The sequence below is a fragment of the Vidua chalybeata genome, chromosome Z (assembly GCF_026979565.1).
Source record: "Vidua chalybeata isolate OUT-0048 chromosome Z, bVidCha1 merged haplotype, whole genome shotgun sequence".
In the NCBI taxonomy this organism is placed as follows: domain Eukaryota; kingdom Metazoa; phylum Chordata; class Aves; order Passeriformes; family Viduidae; genus Vidua; species Vidua chalybeata.
The window spans coordinates 11,912,357-11,938,121 of record NC_071570.1 but is presented as its reverse complement, the minus strand read 5'-3'; the positions used below and the strand labels follow the sequence as shown (position 1 = coordinate 11,938,121).

Below are 25,765 nucleotides of genomic sequence, written 5' to 3'. Positions count from 1 at the left end.
GTTTTGATTGTGAAATGAAGCTGCTTGAGTTGCTGCTGTTGCAAGTAGAGGCAAGAAAAAGCCAAGAGGCAAGCTAAGCAGCCAGAGAGAGGCAAGAAGGAGACTGTCTGAGTGCCTTGACTTCAAAAGGTCCTGGGACAACCCCAGCCCTTGCCCTGTCATTCTGTTTGCCAGCCACACGATCTTATAGAGACAGTAATGATTTTTTGGCACAGAGAGGTATGGAATACAGTAACATTTTGGGTTACTCAGGACAGAGACATAGCTGCTACTTTGCTAACCATGTCCATTGGACTTTAATGATGACCATCTTGCCATTTTACTCCTAAATACTGAATTTTCTGGGCAGATCCCTTGACCTTACTTTGCTTTGTGGCAAAACTAACCTTCAAGAGGATTTGGATTATCTTCGCCCGTTTCCCAAAAACTTCCTCTGCTGTGTGTGGAGCCTCACCCAGTGCAGTCTGGATCAATCCATGGCAAGTAGTGGGGCTGTGTTTCCACCCCTGGGGCTGTTGATTCCAAGTGCACACCCCTCCAGCTGAAAGCAAACTGTGGTCTAACTAAAGCTCTGCTGCTAAAAGAATGGAGAAAAGCACATTAGAGGTGTCAATGGTGGCACCACTTTGCTGCCTTGGACTCCAGTCCATACTGAAGTTCCAGCAGGTCCAGCACAGCAGTGCTCAGAGGTGGCGTGGCTTCATTCAGGTCATGACAGTCCACTATGAGTTTCCATTCTTCATTGGGCTTACACACTGGCCATATAGGGCTGCTAAAGGGTGAGCAAGGCTTGCTGACCATTCCCTGGGTCTCCAGCTCAAACTCATCTCCTGGGTGGGGACCAGAGAGTTCCACCTGGTGCAGTTTTGCTGACAGTGTAGTGATGTGGTAGCGATCAGTACCTGTTGCTGTTCAACCCTCAGTAGCCCCCAGCAGAAGGGTCCTCTGACAGACCAGGCAAGGTATTCAGCTGTCTTAATTTCCTCTGTCTCCACAGCAGCTATCCCAAAAGCCTAATGACCTTCTGGGTCCTTGAAATACCCTCTCCTAAGGTAATCTATGCCAAGGATCCATGTGGCTGCTGGGCCAGTCACAGTGGGGTGTTTTGCCATTCATTCCCAGCCAGGCTCACTCCAGCTTCCAGTGCAGTCAGCTGTTGGGATTCCCTTGTCAGCCCAGAAATAGAAATGGCTTCTACCCCTACATATTTTGATGGCATCAAGGTACACTGTGCTCTGGTGTCAACTAAAGCTTTATACCCTTGCATGTCTGATGTACCAGGGCATGGGACCCACACAGTCCAATAGATCTGATTGTCCCTCTCTGCTACCTGGCTGGAGCCAGGGCTCCTCTAGTTCTGGTCATTGTTGTAAATATAAACTGAGATCCCTTCAAGAGGACCAGAAGTAACACCAGCCCTTCTATTCTGTCTGAGGGAGACTTGCCCATTGGAAACTGGAGCGGCATTTATCCTTGAAGAACTTCCTGTGCTACCTGTTCTTCCTTTCAGCTTACATACCTGTGTTGTTAGTGCAGAAATGGGCTTTCCATCCCACTTCCTCATGTCCTCTCTGAGGTAATTCAGGTAAAACCACAGGTTACCTCATGGTGTGATACTCTCTCTCTCTCAAGCTGGGAGGTGCTTGTCGCCAATAGCGAGATTCTGTTCCCATATTAGTGAGGCATGGGATATTGCCTCTCTAACTTGCTTGAGACACCTGCATAGTAGTGAGAGCACCTGGTGAAATCAGGATGGTAATATAAAACAAAGAGAGCATTTTAGCACACCCTGAAAATACTATCATATTCTAGATAATATAATCTAATATGATACAGGAATTATTTCTCTTACATGATATATAAGATTATTTAGTAACAAGTAATAAACTTATTATTTAGAGATCCCATGGTTATGTGGTCAGAGATATTTTCTTTATCAGATTATTAATCTGATCATGCAACTAAATAGGTGGTTACATTGATTCATCTGTACCTAGGAACTTTCTTCACAAAGCAGAGTTGCCAATGTGTATATGAAGGAAGTATTTGCATAACCACTTTGAAAAAAATATTCCTGTGACAATATATGAAATCATGTTGCAATGTACTGAAAGTGCATCCTCAAAGTTATTGTTTCAACAGGTTTTTGTCTCTTGGAGGTAGAGATCATTTCAGGAGGAGCAAGTTCGACTTGAACAGAATTTCTCTGGGGGGATGTTACATTGAAAAACACCAGACACAGCATGCTGATCTGAGAAGAGTGTGTCTATACCAGCACAGCAACTCTCAGAAAAATTACAACATTTAGATTTATGATATCAATATAAATTAGCATCTTTCCTAAAAAATGGATAATGTCAGAAAAACTTGATTCTTTAGTGGATAAAGCTGTATGCATGAAGACTGCACAAAATCAGTTGGAGAACTTCCTGTTCTAACAGGAGCACATTCTGAGCTGGATTTCTTTTTCAGGAATTTTTATGTGGTGCTGATATACTGTTTCTTGCAAGGTGGATGCACCAACCATCTTGTCATTCTCAGATGTAGCCCACTGCCTCCTCTCTGCAAAGTCCTGGTAGCAGTAGCATTTTAAAATCCTTGCAATTGTATCCCAGTCAAATGTTTCAAGCAATACTTAATTGTCTACTGAGCTACTGGATAAAATACTTTTCTGTATTTTCATTTTCTGAACCTTTTTACAAAAGATTAGAAGCCACATTTTTCCCTGCTGAAACAATTATCTGGTCACACAGATTATTCTGAGGGCACATTGCATTCTCAGTTTACAAGTAAGCTAATTTTGTAATTTAAACTACTGTACTTTTTTCCCCCTATGAATGATCTTTTTTATTTCCCTTTAAATTATCTTTTTCTGATGTCACAGTAATGATGACATTAGCCTGAGAAAGTAGTCTGTCTCATTCTAGTATGGTAGAATGAAAGTGGTGAGGGGAATCTGTATTTTGTTTCTGTTCAATAGGAATGTGTAGAAAGGTACAAAACTGGTGAATTTAGCTATATGTTGTCGGAGAAAGTGACTTCTCTTTGTAGTTGCTGGTGTCTGTGTAGATCTGAATACACAAATGTCAAGATTGTATGTGTGATGTAAAATTCAGTAATTGAGATTCTAGAAATGAGAGGTTGGAAAATGACTTGACTGCATTGGTTGTCAATTTCCTCTACTTTGCAGGAGCTCTTCTGAAGTTCATTTACAGTAAAGATTTTTATTCCTGCATTCTCCATTTTTTCATTTTGCCTTCCAGTATCTGAGGACTGTTGGAAAGCCAACAAAATGGTATAGATTCAGTGTTCACCTTAGGTAAAACTACCTTCTTCATTTATCAGTACTGGTTGTTTTTGAATAAGAGTAGCACAGAGGAGTTAAAGTTACAGGCAAGCTATGTAAAGGAAAAGTTCATTATTATAGTTTTTCACTGAGTTATGAAATACCATTAGTAGCCATCACAGCCAGAACAATTTAAAACCAGTTTGTTTCAATGTAAAATGCAAGAGGTGTTTGCTGCAAAAATATTCTCATTTCCTAGGCTATATATGATTCTGCATGTTCTTTGGATGCTTGGGATCTGGTCTGACTTCAGAAAGAGATGGTGTAAATCATTGCCTAAGTCCAGGATATTTGTTCTGCATTCACCCAATTCATAGAAAGTACTACGTCCTCCCCCAGATTTTCAAAATTCAGTTCTATTTAATCCTGCTGGTGCAAGAAGGAGGGATCCTAACATGTTTTGACATGTGTAACTGCTTGCTCCCCATCATATCTATTGTATAGTACAGATCCATTAGCAGTCTCTGAAGGACACTCTTCCCAAGAAGGACATGCAGGACAGAGTAATCTCTAAATTTCTATCGTGAAGGGATTCAAGTATGATAGCCAGTGTGATGCGGACAGCAAATAGGACTGTTGATGGAGGGTAGTGCAGTCATTCCCATTTCAAATTGGGTGTGACATCGCCCTTTTATCTGGTGTAAGTAAGCTTTTCAAGTATGGAGGGCTACAGTAGGAGACAAAATGTTCTTAAAACATCTTTCTTCACCTCCTTTTCTTTGCCTTGGTCCTTCTTCTTTCATGGCTCCCCTTTTCTTTTCCTCTTCCTCCTCTTCCTCTTCCATGCCCTCGCCCCCTCCCAGCAAAAGTTCCTGCTCTGGTTATGAGCTAAATCTTACTCACACATCAATAAGCAGAGATAAGAATTGACTGATAAGAGACACTGCCAGTGTGCTGTGACCACCGCTTTTTAGGCCCACCCTACTTCTGCCACTGCTTTTTGTTTTCTGCAGGCTATCTGTATGGGTAAATTGGCTCTTACCTTACACTGCAGTGGTATCATCTTGTAGGTGAGTGTTCAAGTTAGGATGTGCACAGCAATCAGCACCAGGGAAGCCCAGATGTTGGCTCCACAAGGTACATTACCATAAAAAGTCAGTAACAATTCCTCTTTAGTTTCCTTTACTTCTGTGCAACTACTAACAAGAAAACAGGACCCTTCTCTGAGTTTGAACACACAGCATGTTTGTGTGTTTGTGGATTTTCATCCCAAATCATCCTCAGGATCTGCAGGACTGAAAATCAATGTCTCTCGTAACCTTTTCTCCCCCTAGTTTTCTCGAAACATTTGACTAGAAAGGAAGTGCAATTCTTTAAAGGACTTAAAGTATAAATATGTTTCATTGTTTCTATGGTCCAGTGTTTCCTATAACTACTTCTGTGGGAATGCACAGTCTAATCTGTTAACTAATCCAAGGAAACACTATTTAAGCAGTTGCATTAATTTGTGTTTGCCATTAACATAATTTTTTGTTCACTGCCTTTGAACTATGTTCAGTTCTTCTTTCTTCATTTAAATACACTCAGTTCAAGAGTCAATTTGTAGGTACTTTCAGAATTACCATTTAGTAGAAAAATCTGTTGTGGCTTTACAAAATAAAAACATGTTTTTTATACTTGTTTCAAGTAGACCTATTGTAAGTGTGAAATAAAAAATGACAGTAAGATTTTCTATTGTGATATCTCTGTTAAAAAGTTCTTCTTTGTTTAATGCTTCATAATGAAGTTGCTTCTATTGAAAGCATTGAGTTTGATCTTGGCTTTGATCTAAAGCTTTTGATCTTGAAAGAAGGATGTTGTGGTAGTAAAACAAAAAGGCTAGGAGAGATGTTTTTTTCAAGTGATAAAGGGATACTCTCAGGATTTAATACTCACTTATTGGATCTGCCTTTATTTACTTAAATCTGTTTACAAAGTACATCTAATTCTATATATTGAGGGTTTGCTTACACACATGCTTTAATTGCCCTATTTTTTGCTAGAGCACAGATTTCCTTTTGAAGCTTTCAGAGATTATAGCAATATATAGTATAAGAGTATAAATAATTTTCAAAAGAGTATGAATAATTTTTAAAATACTGACAATACTTTAGTAATATAATTTTAACTATAACAAGTATGATGCGTCCTATTCTTTACTGCCTCTTGTTTTTTAAATATAAACACAAAAGCCCTTGATAAAATTCTCACTTAGGAATTAATAATATTTGGATTTTGCACGGTTGACATAAGTATCTCCCAACATGCTGGCGTTTGAATAGCCTTCTCTGAGGGACTCCTCTGAAGTCCTATCCCTAAATTTAATTACCTCCTCACGGCATCTTGTTGTATAAATAAAGCTGAGGCCTTAATAAAGGGCTTGCTGTGGTGCAGTATACCTACAAAGCTGCTTTGGCTCTTGCTTTTAATGTGCATTTCAGACCCTCCAAGGTAGTTTAGTTGGATTCTAGAGGCAAGAGCAAGTACCAAGGCCAAGGTTGAAGCTGTTAATGGTGATGATGCCTTCTTGAACTATACCCACTAGAACATTCCTCTGTCCATAAAGGCCTGTGACAGAGCATGTTTACAGGAGGGTTCATAGGAAAGTGGCTTCCAAAGTAAGGGTCTCGAAGAGAGCGCGTATCGCTAATAATTAGCCTGCAAACCGTGACGAGCATGGATGTGGAGGTTGTGAATAGCCGTCCGTCGGCGACGCTGTCGGAGGGAGCGCGGCTTGGCAGCAGCGCCGCCAGTGGCCGGGCCGGGCTGGGCCGGGCTGGACCGCGCTCCGCACCTGCGGGGCGGGGCGGGGCGAGCCGGGCCGAGCCGAGCCAAACCGGGCCAGGCCGAGCCGAGCCAAGCCGGGCCGGGCCAGGCCGAGCTGAGCGGGGCCCGCGGCCGCCCCGCTGGGGTTGTCTGAGGCGCGGTGCCCTGGCCGCGCCGCCCCGGAGCCGGCGGGCCCTGACGTCTTTAAGGCAGGCTCCTCCTCTCCGCGGGGCTCCGGGGGTCGGGGCGCGGGGGCGGGGGACCCTGCGGAGGTGTTTCATTTCCTACCGAGGGTTGCGGTGTGCCGCTGCCGAGCCCAGGAACAGCGGCGTGGCCTGGGACGGAACGGGACGAGGCGGAAAGGAGCGGGCGCGGCTCCGGGGGCCGGCGGCAGTCGGACCTCGCTTTCCCCTGCGCCTGCTGCCTCGGGGCTCCGGGGAGCGGAGCGCATCGCGGATCCTCCGCGGGCGATCCCGCCTCACCGTGCGCTTTCTCCCCCGTGTAGCCCCTGCTGGAGGAGGGAGAGACGTGGAAGGAGTGTCAGCTCGTCCAGCAAGTGAGCAGCGAGGTGAGGAGGAAACCTTTCACAGCTGTTATGTCCCACCCGCTTCTTCCCCTTGCAGATCTGCTTCTGGAGTTTTCTACCTTACACACCATCCCCACCCTGCCACGCTTTTGCTTTAGAAAAGAATTGCTTTCGTATTAAGAATAAAAATATTAGTATGGGGGAAAAAACCCCTACCAAATGTTACTACTTTATTAAATAATAACCATGTCATCCAAATTTGGCGTTGGTAGTTTGGAACAATGTTCAAGTGGGTGGCTGGAAATAAATCTCTTACTTGACATAGAAGGTGTAAGGGATAAAGCACAGAGTTTTTCCCCAGCAGTTTTTCACATTGCAATGATAACTTCCCATTTGGCAACCTGGTCTGACATCAAAATGTTCTTTGTGCAAAGCCCCTTAAACCAAAAGCTCTAAGATGGAGAACATCACCTCACACTTTGATCATGTACCGGTAATAACCAGATTACCTCAGACCACATCTCTTCGGAGAGGAAAAGTACTTTTTCCTTTGCAGTGATGCAATGAAAAAAGTTGTCTTGAGTATCTTTATAGATATCGAATGCTGAATAACTACAATCAAGTTGCATCTTCTACCTAAAAAAGTACCCTGATTTTGAACTCCAGGTCACAAAATGGATTCAGACAAACCAGAGGATGAGAAAAAGCAGCAAAAAGAAAATGAAGCAGGATGAAGTAGTTTTCCAGCAGGTAAGCAATCATGATGTCAGTTTGTGTAATGGGACAAAGGGCAGAAGATCCAAATAGCTTCCTGATTTTGCCTTCTTAAGATTAGTAGAGATGTTACTTAGTGTCTTCTCCAACAAGATGATAGTAAATAGATGTTACAAGATAAAGTTTCAGAGTTACTATGAAGTTACAATGGCTAGAAATTAATAACCTTTTTAGATGTCTGTGTTCAGTAGACAGAATTTTCATCTATTTGTATTTAACTGGAACATTCTAAGGAAGAAAGAGAAGGGTGCTTTCAAGGGTGCAAAGAAGTACAGCCCTTAAGGGCTTTTGATAGGATCTGAAGCACTATTTTCAGATACTTGTAGGTGAGAGACAATTTTCATGGTAGATTTTGGGACAACAATAGATGTGATGTGCATGTTGAAACAAAATATTTGGACTATGTTGTTGACTCTTCATTCAGAGGGTGAGTTTGAAAATCATCCATTTGTAGTATAGATTTCAGTTAATTAAAATGTGATGGTTATTTTAAAAATTACTACAGAGGATTTTAAAACCTGAATACAACCAAATTTAAACTGGTTTTAAATCGGTGAATTTTAGTTAATCTATTGTGAAAGACCTGTTCAAGAAGGTTGAGTTGACAATTTAAATTATAATGTAGAGAGGTAAGTAGTTAGCTGATACTAAATAGCTGTTTTCTGTCCCTTGAGGGAAAAAAAGGTGAATAAAGATGCACTTCCAAATGCATTATTAGAACCGTGATTTTTTTTTTTGCTTGTTTTGATTTTGAAAACAAATTTATGATTGTATTTTAAAGCTCTTGTAACCTTTAAAGGTCTAAAATAGTAGTGTGTTGATTTGCTGTTTCGGCAGTGCTTCTAAAATACATAATGAATCATTATGGTTTCTGTAGCCAAATTCCTCCTGATAGCATGACTGCCAGCTCCTGGGATATGTTGCCTTAGTATGGGCATTGCAAGTATATGACAAATGTCCACAAAGTGCACTGTTGTGGGTGGATGATTTACCACCTCCATGATTAGCTAAAAACTGCCAAATAGCATCCTTTAATTCACAACTTTTATTTTGTAACTGGAATACGTAATTTAGGAAAGATGTTCTGTGATGCTGTGCTTTAGAATGGTGTGATCTAAATAGAGATAGCATAAACTGTTTCACCAGGTAATTCCATTTCTGTTTATATATCTCTATGTCAATGTGTATTTGTGTGTATGTGTAGCATTTGTATTTACAATCGTTTTATGCTAAGATGAAGATTTTTTTAAGATAAAAATTGTATTGCCTTGGCAATTTGTGAGCAAAATGCATTGATGGTACAAATAACAATAGTACAAACCAATATGCATACATATTGAAGCAGTTTTTAAATGGTACATTTAAAAGAGAATGATAGATCCTCTGTTATGCCTGAACAGTAGGTTTAAAAGTGCCTTATGCTGTTATACCAATCCTAATCTCTTTCTATAGGAGAAAGCTTCATTAGTGCAAAATCCCTTTCTGCTGATAAAACTCCTTTTCTGTTGAGGATGTTGTTCTCCAAGTGTTCCACAGTTTGTGAGAGAGACCTTCAGCACGTACCTTGCAGTGACAGAAATGCAAAACCTGATGTGTAAACATAAGATATACTCATTGTTTTTTGAAACAGTAATTCTAGAGCAAGGTCTGTGAGTAGACATATGAGTTAAAATTGAAGGGAAGCATAACCATTGTCTTCTAATATCTCTAAGTATCAATAATTCATGGGGATCTAATGCATTGCATTTGCAAGGTACTTAACCATATGGGAAGGAAGAGGGGTAACAATAATCTTATATTTGATAGTAAACCACTGACTTTTCACTGAGTTTGGAATTCTTTATGTTGTCTAGATGTCTCACCATTGCAATGGTGACTTTTTCAATAGTTACAGGTAAGAGAACAGAGGAGAAAAAAGAGTGAGTGACCTCCCTGGTGCTAGCCGAGCTTTATTATTTGGTTTCAGAGCTGGTTGCACTAGGTTTCCAACCCTGACTTACCAGTGCAATTACTATTCAGTGTAGGTTGTGCTAACCTCTCTTCTATGAGAATTCCTGATCCTTAGCTGTGTCCACTTATAGAAGAAATTACATTATACAGAAGTTAAAGTATCTTCAGAGATAAACAAGACAACAAGAAAGAGAAAATCGTGTAATGGAAAACTTGAAGATAGCAGAGAAATAGAAATAAAGATGTTGACTGGGAAGAGGGAGGTGAGAAGGCAAGCAATAATAAACAGAGAAGTCAGAGAGCTGATAGCAGCTCATATTACAACTGTAATTTAAATAAGGATACTGATGTATTTTGCTACACCTTGAAAACTGAGCTTTACTTTGATCTTGCTTATCCTTTGAAAACAAGCACCATCTTATTAAATGTGGTTTCTAAACTTTCAAAACAAGCACTAACTTTTTATATGTAGCTTCTAAACTTCCATCTGCCTGTGCTGTCAGATTTTCCTCTAAGGTTTCATGTGCCTATGCTGTCCAATTTTCCTCTCTTATTTTAATTTTTTGTGATAGGAAGTCTAATTTCTAATACACGGTGGATGACTTTGCTATACTGAGTCACCACCAAATCAAAGCAACTGTATCCAAGTACAAAATCTAGGACAGAAAGATAACTGTATGGAATAAGTGAAACAGAATGGCAAAGGAAAGGTTGCTGACAACTGCCAAGGAATTGCTTCTTGAAGAAGTTGCCTTCTAAACAGTTAAATTTGTAGGAGCTGATGTTTATACATGTTTAAAAAACATTTGGATACCATCTGCTGGATAAAACTACGTGACTGTAGTGTTAACTGTGCTCAAGATGAACCAGTGGTGAAGCTTGTGTAGAAAAGTATGGTGTTGCTTTCCACTGTGGATCCACATGGTGGATTACAGCAGTGGAACAGAATCAATGAGTGAGAAAGACTTCTAGCTGAATAGCTGAGGGTTCTCATACTTCTGCTCTTCTTCTTTATTCAGTCTTTTTGTTTGTTTGTTTGTTTTTAAGCTTTTTTTAAATGCTAACCTTTTTGCTGTTCTATCTCTGAAACTGAAAAAGGTGGTATTTTCTTAACACCTTTTATGCCAATTTTTTCGTTCCTACTTCTTTTTCACGCCTGGTGTATTTTCCTGTCTTCTTTTGACTCATTTGGTCACCTTCGGTACTGTTCACCCCTTTCTATTTATTTTCAGTCTCTCTATCTGTTTGAAAAAATGGAAAAACAAGTCAAAAATACAAAAAAAAGTTACCTTTTGCTCACTGTGTTTTCTGCTTGTAGTTCTCTGTAGCTACTCTTCTTACAATATGTGTACACATACACAAACTAAAACACATTCACCCTTTGCATTTCTACTTTTGTCCTTCTTTCTATTCTTGTACATTTTTTACTCCTCATTTAATATTATGCTGTCTCTTCATGTTGTCATTTATCTGGTCAGCACATATAGCAGTCAGTATGTGTATCAATACAGAATGCTGTTCGTGTGTGAAATTTAGAGAAGGTGTAACAGAGTTGATAAGAATTACTTGGTTAAAATAAGCAATGTTTTATAATGAAGAGTATGATGGATCTGTTAAATGGTGTTGTGATTATGATGTTTGTTTTAATAGTTGACTGTGTCTGCTTGAAAAAAATATTCCATTGTCCTGTCTGTATCAGGCAGAAGAAAATGATCTTCCAGTCAGACTAGTGGAATTGTGGCGTGCAATCTGTATCTACTGGGGCAAAACATCTTTTCATTAGAAGACAAATTCACTTTTACATGACATGACATTCAATGTCAAAACATGAAAGCTGATTTAAGTATATTTCAGTAGTATAAAAAGTAACATCAGATGAGATAACAAGGATACACAGGATTTAGGAAAAACATTGAAATAAACATGTATATATATTCATACTACATAAGGAACATGTTTCCTGCATATGATCAAAATTGCATTTGACTGTTTCAGTTTTAGTTTGATTGTATACTAGGACTTTGGGGAGTGATTCAACTTTCCTAGAATAATTTCTGCAACTTTCTCAGAAATACTGTTTTCCTGTGTTTAAAGTTTGTCAGCTAGTTTTACTAGCAATGTGACTTCGACTTTTTTTCCTATTGGTTGTTGCTATTGTTCCTTTGTGTCACTCCAGAGAATTACAGTTCTCAATATTTAAGCTCTCTTAACAACCTGAGCATAAATGACTTTGTTGATATTGCTTTTAAGTTTCTAATAAAAAATAAAAAACCCAAGCCACTTGTGATATAGATGACTAATGCTAAATGCTGTCTTTGTCCTTTAATAATGAATTCACCACCAGAAGTGAAACACAAGAAACAAATCTTCTAATTCTCTAAAATGAGTTTTCTTGTTATACTGCAAGTAGAAAATATTTCAGAGTCTCATAAGAAATACTGATAAAAAATACCATGTGGTATAAAAGAGCTCTTAGTTAACTAGAAAATTTATTCAGGATGGTGTGCTTCTGCTAATTCAGGCAATGACTATTAACATACAATGTATAAAAATTACATTATATCTTTAATTGGCATATATTTTTTGTTTATCAAAATGATTATTTTTATTTTAATCTACCAAACTAAGGATCAAAGCAAGGATCAAATCTGAAATAGTCTGATGAGCTTGTGCACTGCTTAACAGCTAAGAGAAACATGGTGAAAAATCCTAAATTGTTATTCAGAGATGCTTCAGTTGTGTTATTTGCTGTACCAAAATCTATTAATTTTACAGAAATTTCTAGGAACCCGGTAAACTGGCATTCACTGATTACAGAAAACATTTAATTCCTTTCTCAGTCAGAAATTAGAACAGAAATTTTTTCCCAGCTCATGTACAAGATCTGATTTGCATTAAATGTTGTTAAGCTGTCTGGGAAATAGATACTGTCATTTAAAAACTTTTTTTTATGAGTACATAAGAATATAATTTCAGGCCATTGGAACGAAGCAATTTTAGTATTTAATTCTCCATCCCTAAAAGAATATTTGTATTTGTGAATTGTTTGGAAACTTTTTAATTGTGCTTTTCTAAAGAACTATGTTTTTTTAGGATAGTGCTTCTTCAGAATTCACCTAAGAAACATTTAACAGAACAAGAAAATACTGTGTGTAAAAAAAAAAAAAAAAAGAGTGAAAGTAATTTTTTTAATGGTGCAATTCTTACCACATTATCTGCTCTATTTTATTTCCAGTAGTGATATGCCAGAATCATAGTTTTCTTTACGACAGCACCCATCTCTCTTAGCAAGGAATTGCTTTTCATATGGAGCCTCCCAGATATATATTGTCTAAGAGTGAATGTTCTCATTAGGCTACAATTTTAGATCAATTAAGCAACTTAACACCATGCATATGCTAATGCTTCTGCCCCCTTTCTGACTCTGAGATGACCATCTCTAAATTAGGAGACCTCAGGCCAGCCTGGCTATGTGTTGAAATAGTTTAAAGTTTGCAGATATTTACTGTTAATTATAGTTGTCCAAGCAAGCAGCCATCCTGTGCAATGGTAGATTAAGGCCACTGTGTTGTAAAACTCAAGGTTTGTCCAGAAAGACAGAAAAAGACAGTTTTAGTAGAGGGGTTTATTGCTTTTGATTTGTAGGAAGAATTAGTTACACATTTGTGATGGAGCAATGTTTGCCTATCAGTCTCACTGGAGGCATTTTAAGAAGGTCGTGTTTGTGTATGTTACCATATGATGTTATCTAGAGCTACATTACTGGGATTGACTGCTGCTGCTAACTTTTTCAGTCTGCTGTTGTTTCTCATTATAAAGCCCTATTTTGTGGTGGTTGAAACATGATCATTCATACCTTAACTTAATAAAAAGAAGTTTTGTTTTTAATAAGACAGGAAATGGAAAATATGAGAACAGTTTTATTCTTTCCCAAATAGAAAAAAACCAAAAAGCATTTGATAGTTTTTAATACTTCTCAAGTGTATGCCCCCACCAGTGTTTACACAGTGAATTCTGAGTGATGATGTAGTGAGTTCTGGGAGCAGAAAGAAGGCTGTCCCTTTCAGGGCATTTGCAACTGGAGCAGCAAACCACATTTGGAAAAAAGTGGTGGACTGCATTCAAACACTCCATAAGTCTTCTCCTACAGATTTTTCCTGTGGATTTTTTATTAGCTGAGAATATACACTTGTGCATGCCACCTGAATAATATACTTGATTTAAATGTCCCCAGGTTCTTCTTGATGTGATTGACTATAATGACTCCTAAGGAGACTTATTGGTCTGCTGGCTCAAATGTGTGCTTTATTTCAGTTTTACACGTGTTTTATTTCAGTCTTATATTTATTACACATTGTCAGAAATAGGCTTAGCTATTTTTTGATGACTGGTTTTAGCTATTGTCCTCATTGTATGTCTATTTTCAGTTTGGTTTATGTTCACATGCTATATAGTAAAAGCACATGTGTAGTAGTCAGTAAGTGCAGACATTGTTTTTAAAGAAATGTACGAGCACAGAAGGGAAAGGCTGGGCCCTTTGCGTAACCTGTTAAAAAGGTAGTTCTCAACCTGATTTTCATGGCCACAGTATAAAACTAGTCATGGGTACAACTTAGGATACTGTCATTCTTTCCTTCCTCTGCAGTCCCCTAAGAAGCTCTTTTGGAGCAGGAAGGTAGCTCACAATTGAAAGCAATTCTTTGCATACTTTGTTGCTTTAATTAAATGGACAGGATTAAATTCTTAAAGGTATGTAAATTTTACTGTACTCATTTGGTCTGTGCTGCATATATTTTCTTGTGCTACTTTTCATGTGGACACAAACCAAGTGACTGATCACAATTGTCTAACTCATCTCATCAGATGATTCACATGCAGTTTTTGTGAAACCTATACCAACATTTGAAACTAGACTACTTAACATTACTGTGTGTATGTATATGTGTGTGTATATATATACACTTAAATTTCCATAGTTTTGATTTAAAAATTATTGCCAGTGACAATTTGCTTAATTAACTACAAGATATTTCTTTTTTGTCCTCATTATGTGCTGAAGCTCATAATGATTTTTCAAGGAAAGCTTTTATTTTTATCTGGAAAAATTGCTTCCTGAAAAGGAAGCTTAGGCAATCTAGATATCTTTTTCCTTTTCTGCCTTAAATATCGGCATCCACTGGGTATTTCCAATTTAAGTTGTTAGAGCTCTATATCAACCATGTTCCTTTAAGAGATGCTGCGGGGAAAGCCCAGAGAAAAGCAATGCAGATGTGTGAAAAGCAATGCAGATGTGTGAGCTTCATCATTTTTGGTATTCCTAACAGATGTGTAAGGAGGAAGATGATATGACTGTCCCAACCACAGGAACCATTTTTGTTGCCACTTTCAGTCTATGAGATGGTTTGGGCATGAGACACAAATTCCTTGTTGAAGTTGGATTTCATTACTTTTGCTTCTTAAAAAAAGTAATGTTTTGGGTTTATGAACTATATTCTGCGTACTCTTCAGGCTGCATGCTCTAAATGTGCTGGACACCATGTAAAGAATTTGTCTTAAAGTTGGTTTCCTTCTTCACTCATAACAGAAATACCTGAGTAAAAAAGAGTCTTAGGACTTAGTATGGAATACTGATGGGGGCCTCATGTTCTCTCATCCATATTTCAAAAGAAAATTAAGTACAGCTAGAGAATATTAAATGTTTCCATGCTCAAGATCCTGTTTATTTCAAAGAAAAAAATGGCATGTAGTGCCAGTTATGCAGTAACTATAGTTGTCTTGTTTTTGTTTAACTTGATTACTCTGTGTTTTGGCTGTACTTCTGACAAACATGGTGAAGCTATTAATATGTAAAATACTTTGCTGAACCAGGCCTTAGTCATTCATCCTCAAGGCTTACTTCCTCATCGAACAGGAGATTTGATTTCTTCAAATTGCCCAGAGAGTTTTTTACTGGGGGATATTTGTCAATATTTTAAAATATATCAATTTATCTGTATATCTAAATCTTACAGCATAGATAACACCTTTGGGAGAGGACAGATAATGTTTGAGGGACAATAACTGTAGAATCCATTTGTTGAAAGCTCAGTTTCCTTTCAGGTCCTGCAGTTTCCTCTCTCCTATTTTGCTTGTTAAAGCAAAAGTAGGTTCCCTTCTGAGTGTATGCCAGTTCATGCAAGATGGAATTCTTGGTTTATCACACAAATTTACCTTCATTGTGGCTTGAAAATATGGCCTATTTTTGACAGCAATTTCACCCTGAGTAAACCTGTTAGGTTTTCAAATGCTTTCAGAAGGAAGTAAATAAAGGTGAATTTTTTCTGTTGTGGAACACAAGCAATACATGTGTTCATATTGAGGACAAGTGATTGCATGAAGGGATTGGGAAGCCAGGGAGAGTGATTTCAGGTTACCTGGTTTTATAGATGGGAATATGTGAAAGGACTTGATGGTCAATATAATTAATATACCATACTTTTATTTTAATACCTACCCTTATTTTATAACATCCATAATACTTTTCAAGCAATTAAAAATTTGCTCATATTTTAAAAACACCTATGCTTATTTATCAGTAGAGAAGATGTACCTGACAACAAAATGCTTGTCTCTACTATAATTTTACAGTAGAGTTGCTGTAAAAGAAACTAAGAAATTTAAGATACCTCATAAGATACTACCTAGTAGTGTGAAGATAGTTTTTATGCAATTCAGTGTTTACAAAATGTCTTCCACTAAACAAGTACCCAGTACTTTTTATGTAAAGACCTCATTATCATTGTGTGAAATACCTCGAAAACACATCATATCTCTTAAGATTCTGTTCTTCAAAACTGAAATAACTTGATTTTACAGATCATAATCCAAAGCATGGAGATAATAGATAGTTTGTCTGCAGATACCTAAGAAAGTTAGGCATGGCAAGGAAATGAAGTCAAGTTTTGTGGCCCAACACAAACCTTAAGTTGAAGGCTGTCTATATTACAGCTAAGAACTGAGCCATGCATTCTTCCATTAAGCAGTTAGTCCTCTCTGCACCAAAATGCATACAGGTTGGTGATATTTTAACCTGCAGCATAGATAAGAACAGATCAGTCATAGCCAGGGCTGTGACTTCACTTCCCCAGTACTATGAAAGCCCAGTGCATATAGCAGTGTAATTGAAAAGATGATCTTGAGCATGGGAGGATATTTATATTTATATTGTAACAGAACATACTTTCCAGTAATGAATTTCATCTATAGTGATTTTAGATTATCAGTACAGGTGTTGGCTTTGAGTCTGTTTTAAATAATAATAATTAAATGGACAACTGTTTACCATTTTGTCTTTGACTGTTTGAATGTGGGTGTGCAGCCTGTAACCTTCAATGCAAAGGGAGAATTAAATAATTAATAAAAGCTTGCTAACTCATGAGCTTTTGCAGTGCAGAAATTTTTGATTGTAAAACTTTCAGGCATAGTGTGATAAGGTGTTGGAAGGCAAGATTCCGGAAGCCGGAAGTCAGAAATGTTCCCGTGTGTTGTCTTCAGAGCGTAGAAAGAGGTATGATGGCAAGTCTGCTCCTGCTTTATTAACTTGGAGGTAGTACATAGTTGGAACCTGTGATAAAGAAAATAGCATACAGAGCCCTTTGCTACAGAGGTGTATTTATTCTAGTGATGTGTGTTGCTTCACAACTTAAATGAGACAGAAATGCAGAGTTAAGTGTCTTGTGTGAATGTCTTGTGTAGCTATCTAGCCTTCTGGTATAAAGTGGCATGTGAGTAAATATTTAATTAATTATGTTTAATAGAAAATATCTGGTTAGACTATCAGATTCTCTTTTGCTTCATCAGGAAGACAGGGACTTTTTCTGAAAAAATCCTGTTTTGTACTTCCAGAGGGTATTTCATATCTTGCACTTGTTTTTAATCAGTTAAAGCATGTGAATATCCCATGAATTTGTTTGAAATATTTTTGAAAGGAAGGTTATGCAATACCAATGACCTAGATGGCATGTAGATGCTAAGTTTCTTCATTTGTTTTCTCTTGTCCAGAGCATAGAGATGGGAAGCATTCTTAGAATTATTTTTGATGTTTTTAAAAGTCAGCCTTGATTTCCCTATGTAACAGTAATCCCTTGGCTCGGCCTGAAAGCAGTACTATTTACTCTTTAATAGTGCCATGTGTTTGAAATTTTTTATTGCATTTTGATGCCTGTGTTGGGGTTTTTTTAGCTGCCTTTTTTTTTTTTTTTCCCTGTTGTTTTAAATCGAGTGCTCAGAAGCTTCAACTTATACTGGTTTTTCATACGTTAACTGCTTGGGTATAGGAGAAAGAACTACCCAATGTATCCATGATTCTTCTCATAGTGTGCCTAAATTACAAAGTGTTTTGTTTTATTGCTGTCTAGTTTGCATGTGTGTAAAAGATCACTTCCTAACACGATAATTGTGTTATCTTTATGACATTACATTTGCTGTGACAGAAAGATCTCTGAACAGTTAGGAGTTAGTAATTCTGGTTTCCTTCTTAGCTTATGTCCTGCTTGTTTTCTCTTTACACATTCATCTGAAAAGTGAGTTATTGCTCCCAGTGCATCTTTACATCTCCATCATGGAGCTGCTGCTGTTTTAGTTGATGTCTCCCTCTTTTTAAAATAAGAAGAAATTGAATGCATCACTGTGTGTCTCTAGCACCTACCACTGCTCCTCATTCCATTTACAGCACTAAAATCTGTGAAACTTGTACAGAGATGTTGTCTTAACCATGCATAGGCTGCTGAATTACAAAATATTACTATTCTTTCTTCTGCCACACAAATCCGCTGTGCTATGTAAAAAGGGTAGGCGGTTTCAAGTTCTGCATCTTTGTAAGCTAAAAATATTATCTAAGTGGTTTGTTACTTGTGACAGTAAGTTAGTGTTTGTGAAACATACTCTGTTTGGTAAATGTGAGCGTTCATGGAGTTTTTGTTTGTCATTGCTGGTGTTAGAGCAAGACTGATGGTTTCAACTGAGGGAATCATGTTCTTTGGTCTACACATAAGCTTTTCACTATCCTACCTATATCTGTGGTGCAATACGATGTGATTGTGTCTAAATCATCAGTGAAAAGCCAGGGCTTTTCAGCTTATCTCGAGTCATCTTGATCTGAATGTTTCCATTACCATCAAAACTTAGAATAAGCCAAATGCATAAAGTGTTATAGAAATGTCTTTTCATGAATAAAAATCCCTTGTAAATTAGAAAATCTGCTATGGAAAAGTTACTTTTGAGGACTAGTGAATTTTACTTGGCCAAAATCATTGTGAGTGTCTGTTAAAATGTATAAAAATCTGATTATGGATGCTGAAACATGAGCTCTAGATTACTCATTTACAGATAGAAAATAAACCTCCCAACAGAATAGCTCAGTACTAATTACACAGAGGAAAAACATGAAAATGAGAAGTTAGATCAATCATCACCTTCGTTATTGTGATTCTAATTATATTTAAAATTTTAATAAATTTCTGAGTCACAATATGTGAAGTGACCAATTATTATCAACACAAATAATATCCTTGAGATTTCACAATGCTCATTGCTACTCACATGTTGTCTAAGGAGATCTAGGTAGGCATAGGAAAGGAAGAAAGGAAAGGATAGGTTGGCCAGGAGGCTACCCTGCGCTGCATCAGGTACAGCATTGCCATCTGGGCAAGAAGGGAGATTGTCCTGCTCTGCTCTGAGCTGGGGTGGCCTCACCCCCTAGTGTCGGGGGTTTTGCTATACCAGGAGCAGCTGAGGTCACTTGGTCTGTTCAGCCTGGAGAAGAGGAGACTGAGGACAGACCTCACTGCAGTTACAACTTCCTTATGAGGGGAAGGGGAGGGTCAAGCACTGGTCTCTCCTCTGTGGTGATCAGTGATGGGACCCCAGGGAATGGCCTGAAGCTGTGTCAGGGGGGAAAGGAGGCTTACGTTGGGTATTAGAAAAAAGGTTCTTCACCCAGAGGGTGGTTGGGCACTGGAACAGGCTCCAGGAAGCAGACCACTCCAGGGAAGTGGTCACAGCACCAGCCTGACAGAGTTCAAGAAGCAGTCGGACGGTGTTGTCAGGCACATGGTGTGACCCTTGGGGATGGTGCTGTGCAAGGCCAGGAGCTGGATTTGGTCCTTGTGGACCCTGTGGACTTGGTCCTTGGTCCTTCTAGGTCAGAGTAATCTGTGATTCTGTAACTGTAGAAGGAAACTTAAAGCTCAAGGTTTTTGGATTATGTTCAACCTCCCTAGCAAGCACCTGCATTTTCCACTTTGGGTTCTGTTTCTGTGGGAGTTTTACAAACAACCCCACTAGCAGCTTGTAAAGCACTTCAGAACAGGATACAGAAGTAAGGTTGCTCTAAGTTACAGGTAAGGAGAATTTGTCTACTTATATTGCATTTGATTTCAATGTTAGGAGTTGGGGGATGGGAATTAAAAGATATATGAAGGGAATGTCTATTTGAAGATGGCCTTCCTATTCTGGAAGCTAGCTTATAGTGCATGTGCCTTTTCTTTTACCAGTTTATTGAATTTATTGCCGTTTTGGCTTAGTTAAGAGTGGATTGGGTGGGTGTTTTGCTGTGCGGACTCTTTACAAAGCACTGGCAAAGATTTACAGTAAATCCAGCTGAGTTTCCCTGAGGGTTTGAACTGAAATTCTGACTTTCATATTAAATGAGGCATGGTTACAACACAAGCATTATTTGTTAAGTTTTTATGAAGCGTGTGGCTTGCAAAACAGGCAACAGGGATGCAAATAATTGGTCAAAAAATATATCCAGGATACAAAGGGCTCTTACATGACTTGAAGGGACATAGATAAAAAGACAGCTTTATAAGTTTAAGATTAAAAAACACCCCTCCCTCAAACTTTTTTGTGCGAGTTACCCTTGTTTGAGGAATTCACCTCAGAAAAGGCCTTCCCATTTTTTTTCCTAAACACCTGAAACTTCAGGCAACTATTGCAAGTGTTTCAGCAGACAATGTTTTGGGGTTTGGTTTTGGTGTTTTTCTGTTCAGTTGTGTTTTTGTAGTACTTTAAGACACTTTGGCAAACGTCTTCTGGGGTGTGACAATGACCAAAAGTACTTGCTATTCATTTCCATGGCCTTATTTATATTTAAGTTGTTATATTCATATTGCTGTTATTCTTTGGGGCCGGCTGCTGCCAATATTTTTGCTAGTATTTTGGGTCATATCATGAATGAGAATCATGGCATAAACATTGTCCCATGCTATTCCAGTCAGAAATCTCCATTAAACATTGAAATGACCCCTCAAATGTCAATTTTTTTCCCCAATTCAAAATTGTGCTATGCTTTGAAAATAACTGTGTCTTTGACACATTTAGATTGATGTTTGATTAGAGAAAACAGTGTTAAAAATTCTGGCAATTATCTATCTATGCTTTAGTTTTCTGCATGGTTCCTGCTAGATTAATCACTTGCTTATGTCAGGATTAGCATCACTGGGTGCTTAGAGGGAAATGAAAGATAGTGACATCATCATGAAATCAGGCTCTCCACCTTAAAATGCAATCCTTTTATTTTCCTTTCCTGTCATGCATCATATCCCATCTGTCTGCATTTCCACATTGGTTCCTTAAAATTTTCCTCTTTATTTTTTAGGGAAGACTCGAGTTTCAGCAACCTCGTACATCCTCCCTCCCTTTGCAATAAAAGGCTATAATGAGAGTGAAAATCCACTTCTAGTCAGGGAATGTTTATGGTTGTATTACTGTAATGAGTTTTACCAGATGTGAGCCTCTGTTATGCTCAGGTGTTTTTCTGGTTTGCCTGTGAAAAAAAGGGAGATGATGAAAGGTTAATCTCTGCTTGTTCTGTAATTTTCAGTTGTATCAATGGGAAGCAAATACACTTTTTAATGGAACAACTCCATGTTACTACAGATACGCTTCTTTTTTTTTTTTTTTTTTTTTTGTACCATTATGTGTCTATGTTTTAATGTGATGAAGCATTTTTGGATGTGTAGGAAATGCTAAAATGTAAATTACATTAAGAATGTGATGGATTCATTTTAGCTCAAGTATGAATCAAATCTCATGTAGTTATCTTCACTGTGTCACAGATGGAACACTCTACTAGTGTTGAAGGTGCACAGCAATCCCAGCCTTTACAGACTCTTGGGTAGTTCAAGAAAATTTCTACAAAATATTAAAATGTTCTTTGACTACACTGCTTTCAGATTAGGTAACAGAGTGTCTTTTGAAATCTTTACAAAAACCTCTGTCTTTGCTCCTGAAAAATCTTAAAATCTCCTGAAAGGCAGGAGCAAGGAGTGTGGGGAGAAAAGATGGCTTAAAGCTGACAGCAAAAAATAGAATCTGTATATACTTGAATCTCTGATAGAGTGGGTTTTGATTAAGTGCAGGATAAATTATAACAAAAAGCTAATTGGTTAAACTGGGAGTTCCCATTATTAACATAATAAAAATATTAAAAATAGAATTCACACAAACAGGATGTCTGGTCATAACAGTGCAGCTTTGGCTGCCTGGTATTTATGCAGCTGACCTTCTGTGCTGACATCAAAGAGCAGTGAGGAGCCTCGTGACTGTGAATAAGAGTCCTGTTTAATGTGCTCACACCAACATGGTAGCTCATGGAAGGAATGAGCTAGCCATTAAGGACTAATGTGAAGAAATAAATTAGTACCTCCAGGGAACAGCACATACACCACTACTGCTCTGTAGTTGACACATCCTTTCTGTAAAGCTTTAGTTTTGCCTCCTGTTGTAGCCAGTGGAACTTTTCAATTTCTTTTAAATAGCAGTGTTTTTTGTTTTTTGGTTTTTTTTTCTATGATAGTACATTAGGAAGTAGGGTGTGAGTAGTATGGAGACTTTATTCCAAGTTCCTAAACTACTTGTACGAAATGGATTAACAAACCAATAGTTATGGGAGATGGGCTGTGCTGCCCAGGCAAAAGGACACAGTGAGCATTCTGTGCATCACGGAGTGCGTTTCTCCTTGACCATTTACAGTAGAACTATTATGGAAACATCTTCTTCAGCACAACAGGCAGGCGAACATTCCTGCAGTTTGAAGCCTGGATGAGACTGGCTGACATTTTAGCACAAAGAATATTTTGTGTTCACAATCCCTGCCTATCATGTTGATGGCTTAAGAGAGAATCAAGTTGGCTCTGGAGAGCTGTACTACATGGGGCTCTCATTATTGCCATATGCAAATATATTATTTGCATTCATATTGTTGTGAAATGTGGTCAGCTGTGCCAACTTCACTTAGTTGAAATTAACCTTCTCTATTGTGTTCCTTTCTGTTGGTCTCAAAATTTGCATCTCTTTCAACTGAAAAGCAGACTGCCCTAAGTTTTGAAAGGAAAATCTGCGAATGTAGAAAAATAAGAGGTAAAAAGTATCTAAGAATATTGGTCTTGTGTACTAAATCTGTACATACAGATCATCATTTTGGCTCACTTCTAAGTTCTTAGGTTTTTGGTTGTACCCTACTTTCTGATTTTTCTTCCTCTTCCTTTAAAGGAAATTGATTGCTTATAGCACTAGAAATTCTATTGTGTATCAGCATATGTATTAATGGCATATTTGAAACAGAAGTTATAAGCCAGGAACACTTGTTTAAAATATCTCAATACCTTTTTGCCAAGCCATTTGTTTACTGAACTTTTGAAAAGAGATATAATGTTCAATTAACTGAAGGAATGTACAACACTCAAATACCACACCCAGCCTGCTTAGGAGGACAGTATTTTTTTTGTGCCTACATGCCCCTGAATAGTTATGGGGAAGGCTTTGGGTTGGTGTCAGTTTATAATGGAAAAATACAAGTCTGAAGCTATTGTTTGAGAAGACAAAATGTGTATGTGAATCAAAAATGTTGGAAGACCATATGATACAAGAAATGTACCTTCCTTAAAGAAATGTATCTATAGTAGTGAAATGGGATTGACAAAAAGCTCTTACCAAGTTTTGATGGCTTCTCAGACTGGGGGAAGCTTTCTCTTGAGAACTTATTTATGTTCTTAAATAAGGCACAGAATGTAGCCTGTGTTTACTTATGATTTGGCTTTCTCCCCTTCTCTCAAAACCAAAAAGTGCTGTGTTTTAAGAAATGTAACTCTACACTTTTAATTTGTTTCATTATAATTTATTATTTAGTTTGAAAGAGGTGATTTTAAAAAGAAATTTGGCAGTGCTGCTTTTTTGACCATGTTGGTTAAGCGTGATTAATTCCTGTTAAGTCTTTGCTTGGTCCTCTTCAAGAATCATCTTTCTGTCCCATCAATATCTCAGCAAAGTTAGGCTTGTGGAAGACCAAACACATCTGGGTCTGTGACAGGAGAGGATGTGGATTTGATTTTGAAAAGGTGGGTTGGTCTGTAGCAAATGTATTTGACACCCACAAAAGGCTTTCTTCCTCCCCACCTGAAGTTCTCACCAGCTGTCCTGACTCCCTGCCTGTTGAAGTTCATATGCCCGGGTGTGGGCAAAGCTTCACTTTTACAGCCTGCTTGCTTTTTCTGCAAAGGTATTTTAGGGGTGCGGCAGGCTTTTCTCAAGAGTGTGAGGAGGCATCCCACAGCTCAGATGGTTTGAACATTTAATCATTGAGTAGAAGGCCAGGTCCTTAGGTGCATGAGGCTATATTGGGGGTACAGGCATTGTCTGCATTTCTCCTTGCTGACTCCAAAGCTATAGAAGAGCCAGCCTGCCATGATCTTCTTGCCTGATCCCTTTTGCTTTGAACAAGACATTGTAATTTTTCAAAGGATGGTCTGCCAGTATCATGCCAGCATGGAGTATGTTGAAGCTCTTCACTGCAACTAATGCTAAAAGACTAGAGCTGGCATGTAAAATTGGCATCAGGTGTGGTTTTGAATCCCTCTCTTACCAATTTATATGATCTGAAGTGATCAGGTTGATAAATTGCATGACTCCAGGGTGAGACTCTTAAGAAAAAATGAAAAGTGTACTCTTTCGTATGTTCTGGCCACAAACTATGACAAAACTGAAGTTTTCTTATCTTCCATGCATGTGTCTACAGAACAGTGAAAAGTTACAAATACTGCATTATCAATCATCAATGCACATTATTTGACAGTAAGTTTTCACAAGAAATTAGCAGGCACTCATCTCTCTTGGATTGATAGTAACTTGTCTGTATTTTAATGGGCAGCTTGGATTACTCCTGCTCAACGTCAGTAGATATACTTATTTTGTTTCCAAATAATGACCTTTATAAAAAGAAGAAGAGGGTGATTAAAACCATAAACTGTAATCTCTTCAAGATTCAACAAATTCTGTTTTTTTGAGTCAGAAGCTCTATCTTCACTTCTCATTTTTGTGCATACCAGGTTTCTACACATAGGTGCACAAAGCAGAGTCTGCTACATGCTTCTGTGAAAGAGTTCCCAAAAGAGTAAAAGCAGATTTTCTAGTCCAAACCATATTTTGCCTTTTATTGGTCAGTTAAACATTTTAATACTGGGACAATTTCAAATCTAAGCAACATAGTTCTGTAGCAATGTGCTATTCAGAGGGTTCAGTCCTTAAGCAAGTTCATCACAGGAATGTGATGCCCATGTCCACAATAGTATGCAGTTTGTCCAGTGGGGTGAAAGACCAAAGGATTGAAGAGTTCAGACTTAGCTGAAATTACTAGAAATTTTTACAAATGTGGAATACACACAATTATTGTTCTGGGAATGAAGCCACTGAATTAGTGTTAGCAGATCTGTTCTTTTAAATTATTTTTTGTTGTTTAAGTTTACTTTTGAGTTTGGAATTTAAACTTGAGGACCTGAGTAAAACACCTATGTCTGTCAGCTGTGATGGAGAAGTACTATATGTTTTGAGTGAAGCCTGTTTTTTTTAGTCACCCTTTTGGTTTTGGTCCCATGCTGTATTTAACTCCAGTGGTTCCATGTTTTATAAGCTAGAATGAAGCTAGAATGCAACACACTATATAACAAAAAGCTAACTGTACACTTGGAGTGAACCTATGCTAGTTTAAAATAAATGCCATTGCCTATATTTGCTGTAATGAAAATCTGAGCTGGTATAAACTTCATGTAACCTGAAGAATGTAATGCTACTGTATTGGCATAAAGCAATACAGAACTCTACAAAAGCTCATGGAGAAGCTCAATAGTTTTGTAATTGTTCTTGTTCACCTACGTAAATGTTTGTACTACAGTGGCAGGACAAATAATTGTCTGTTTTAAAAGGTACTGAAAGAGTATTTAATGCCCAGATACATTAGCTATTATTTTACTTTTTAGAGAAATTCAGCTGCATAAAAAGAAGTCACTGAGCCTCTCCAGTAGTTCACTGCAGGTTCAGTGTTTGTGCCTTTCAAATTAGAGTGAGTTATGTGTAAGGAATGTAAATTGTCCTGAGACACTGCACAGTAT

At 38.0% G+C, this 25,765-nt stretch overlaps 1 protein-coding gene across 12 annotated transcripts in view; it reads left to right on the top strand.

Annotated features, from left to right (window-relative positions):
• AOPEP (aminopeptidase O (putative)) overlaps nt 1-25,765 on the top strand; it is a 237,673-nt gene that overhangs the window by 113,293 nt on the left and 98,615 nt on the right. For 11 of the 12 annotated variants that reach the window (XR_008428554.1, XM_053931915.1, XM_053931914.1 and 8 more), the window contains 2 exons: nt 6,597-6,659; nt 7,284-7,367. The exons of the other annotated variant lie outside the window; for it this stretch is intronic. Coding sequence is in view for 10 of the 11 variants with exons in the window: in XM_053931915.1 (XP_053787890.1) it covers nt 6,597-6,659; nt 7,284-7,367 (147 nt within the window). In the remaining variant the exon portion in view is untranslated. The remainder of the gene's footprint in view (nt 1-6,596; nt 6,660-7,283; nt 7,368-25,765) is intronic. 12 annotated transcript variants of the gene reach the window in all.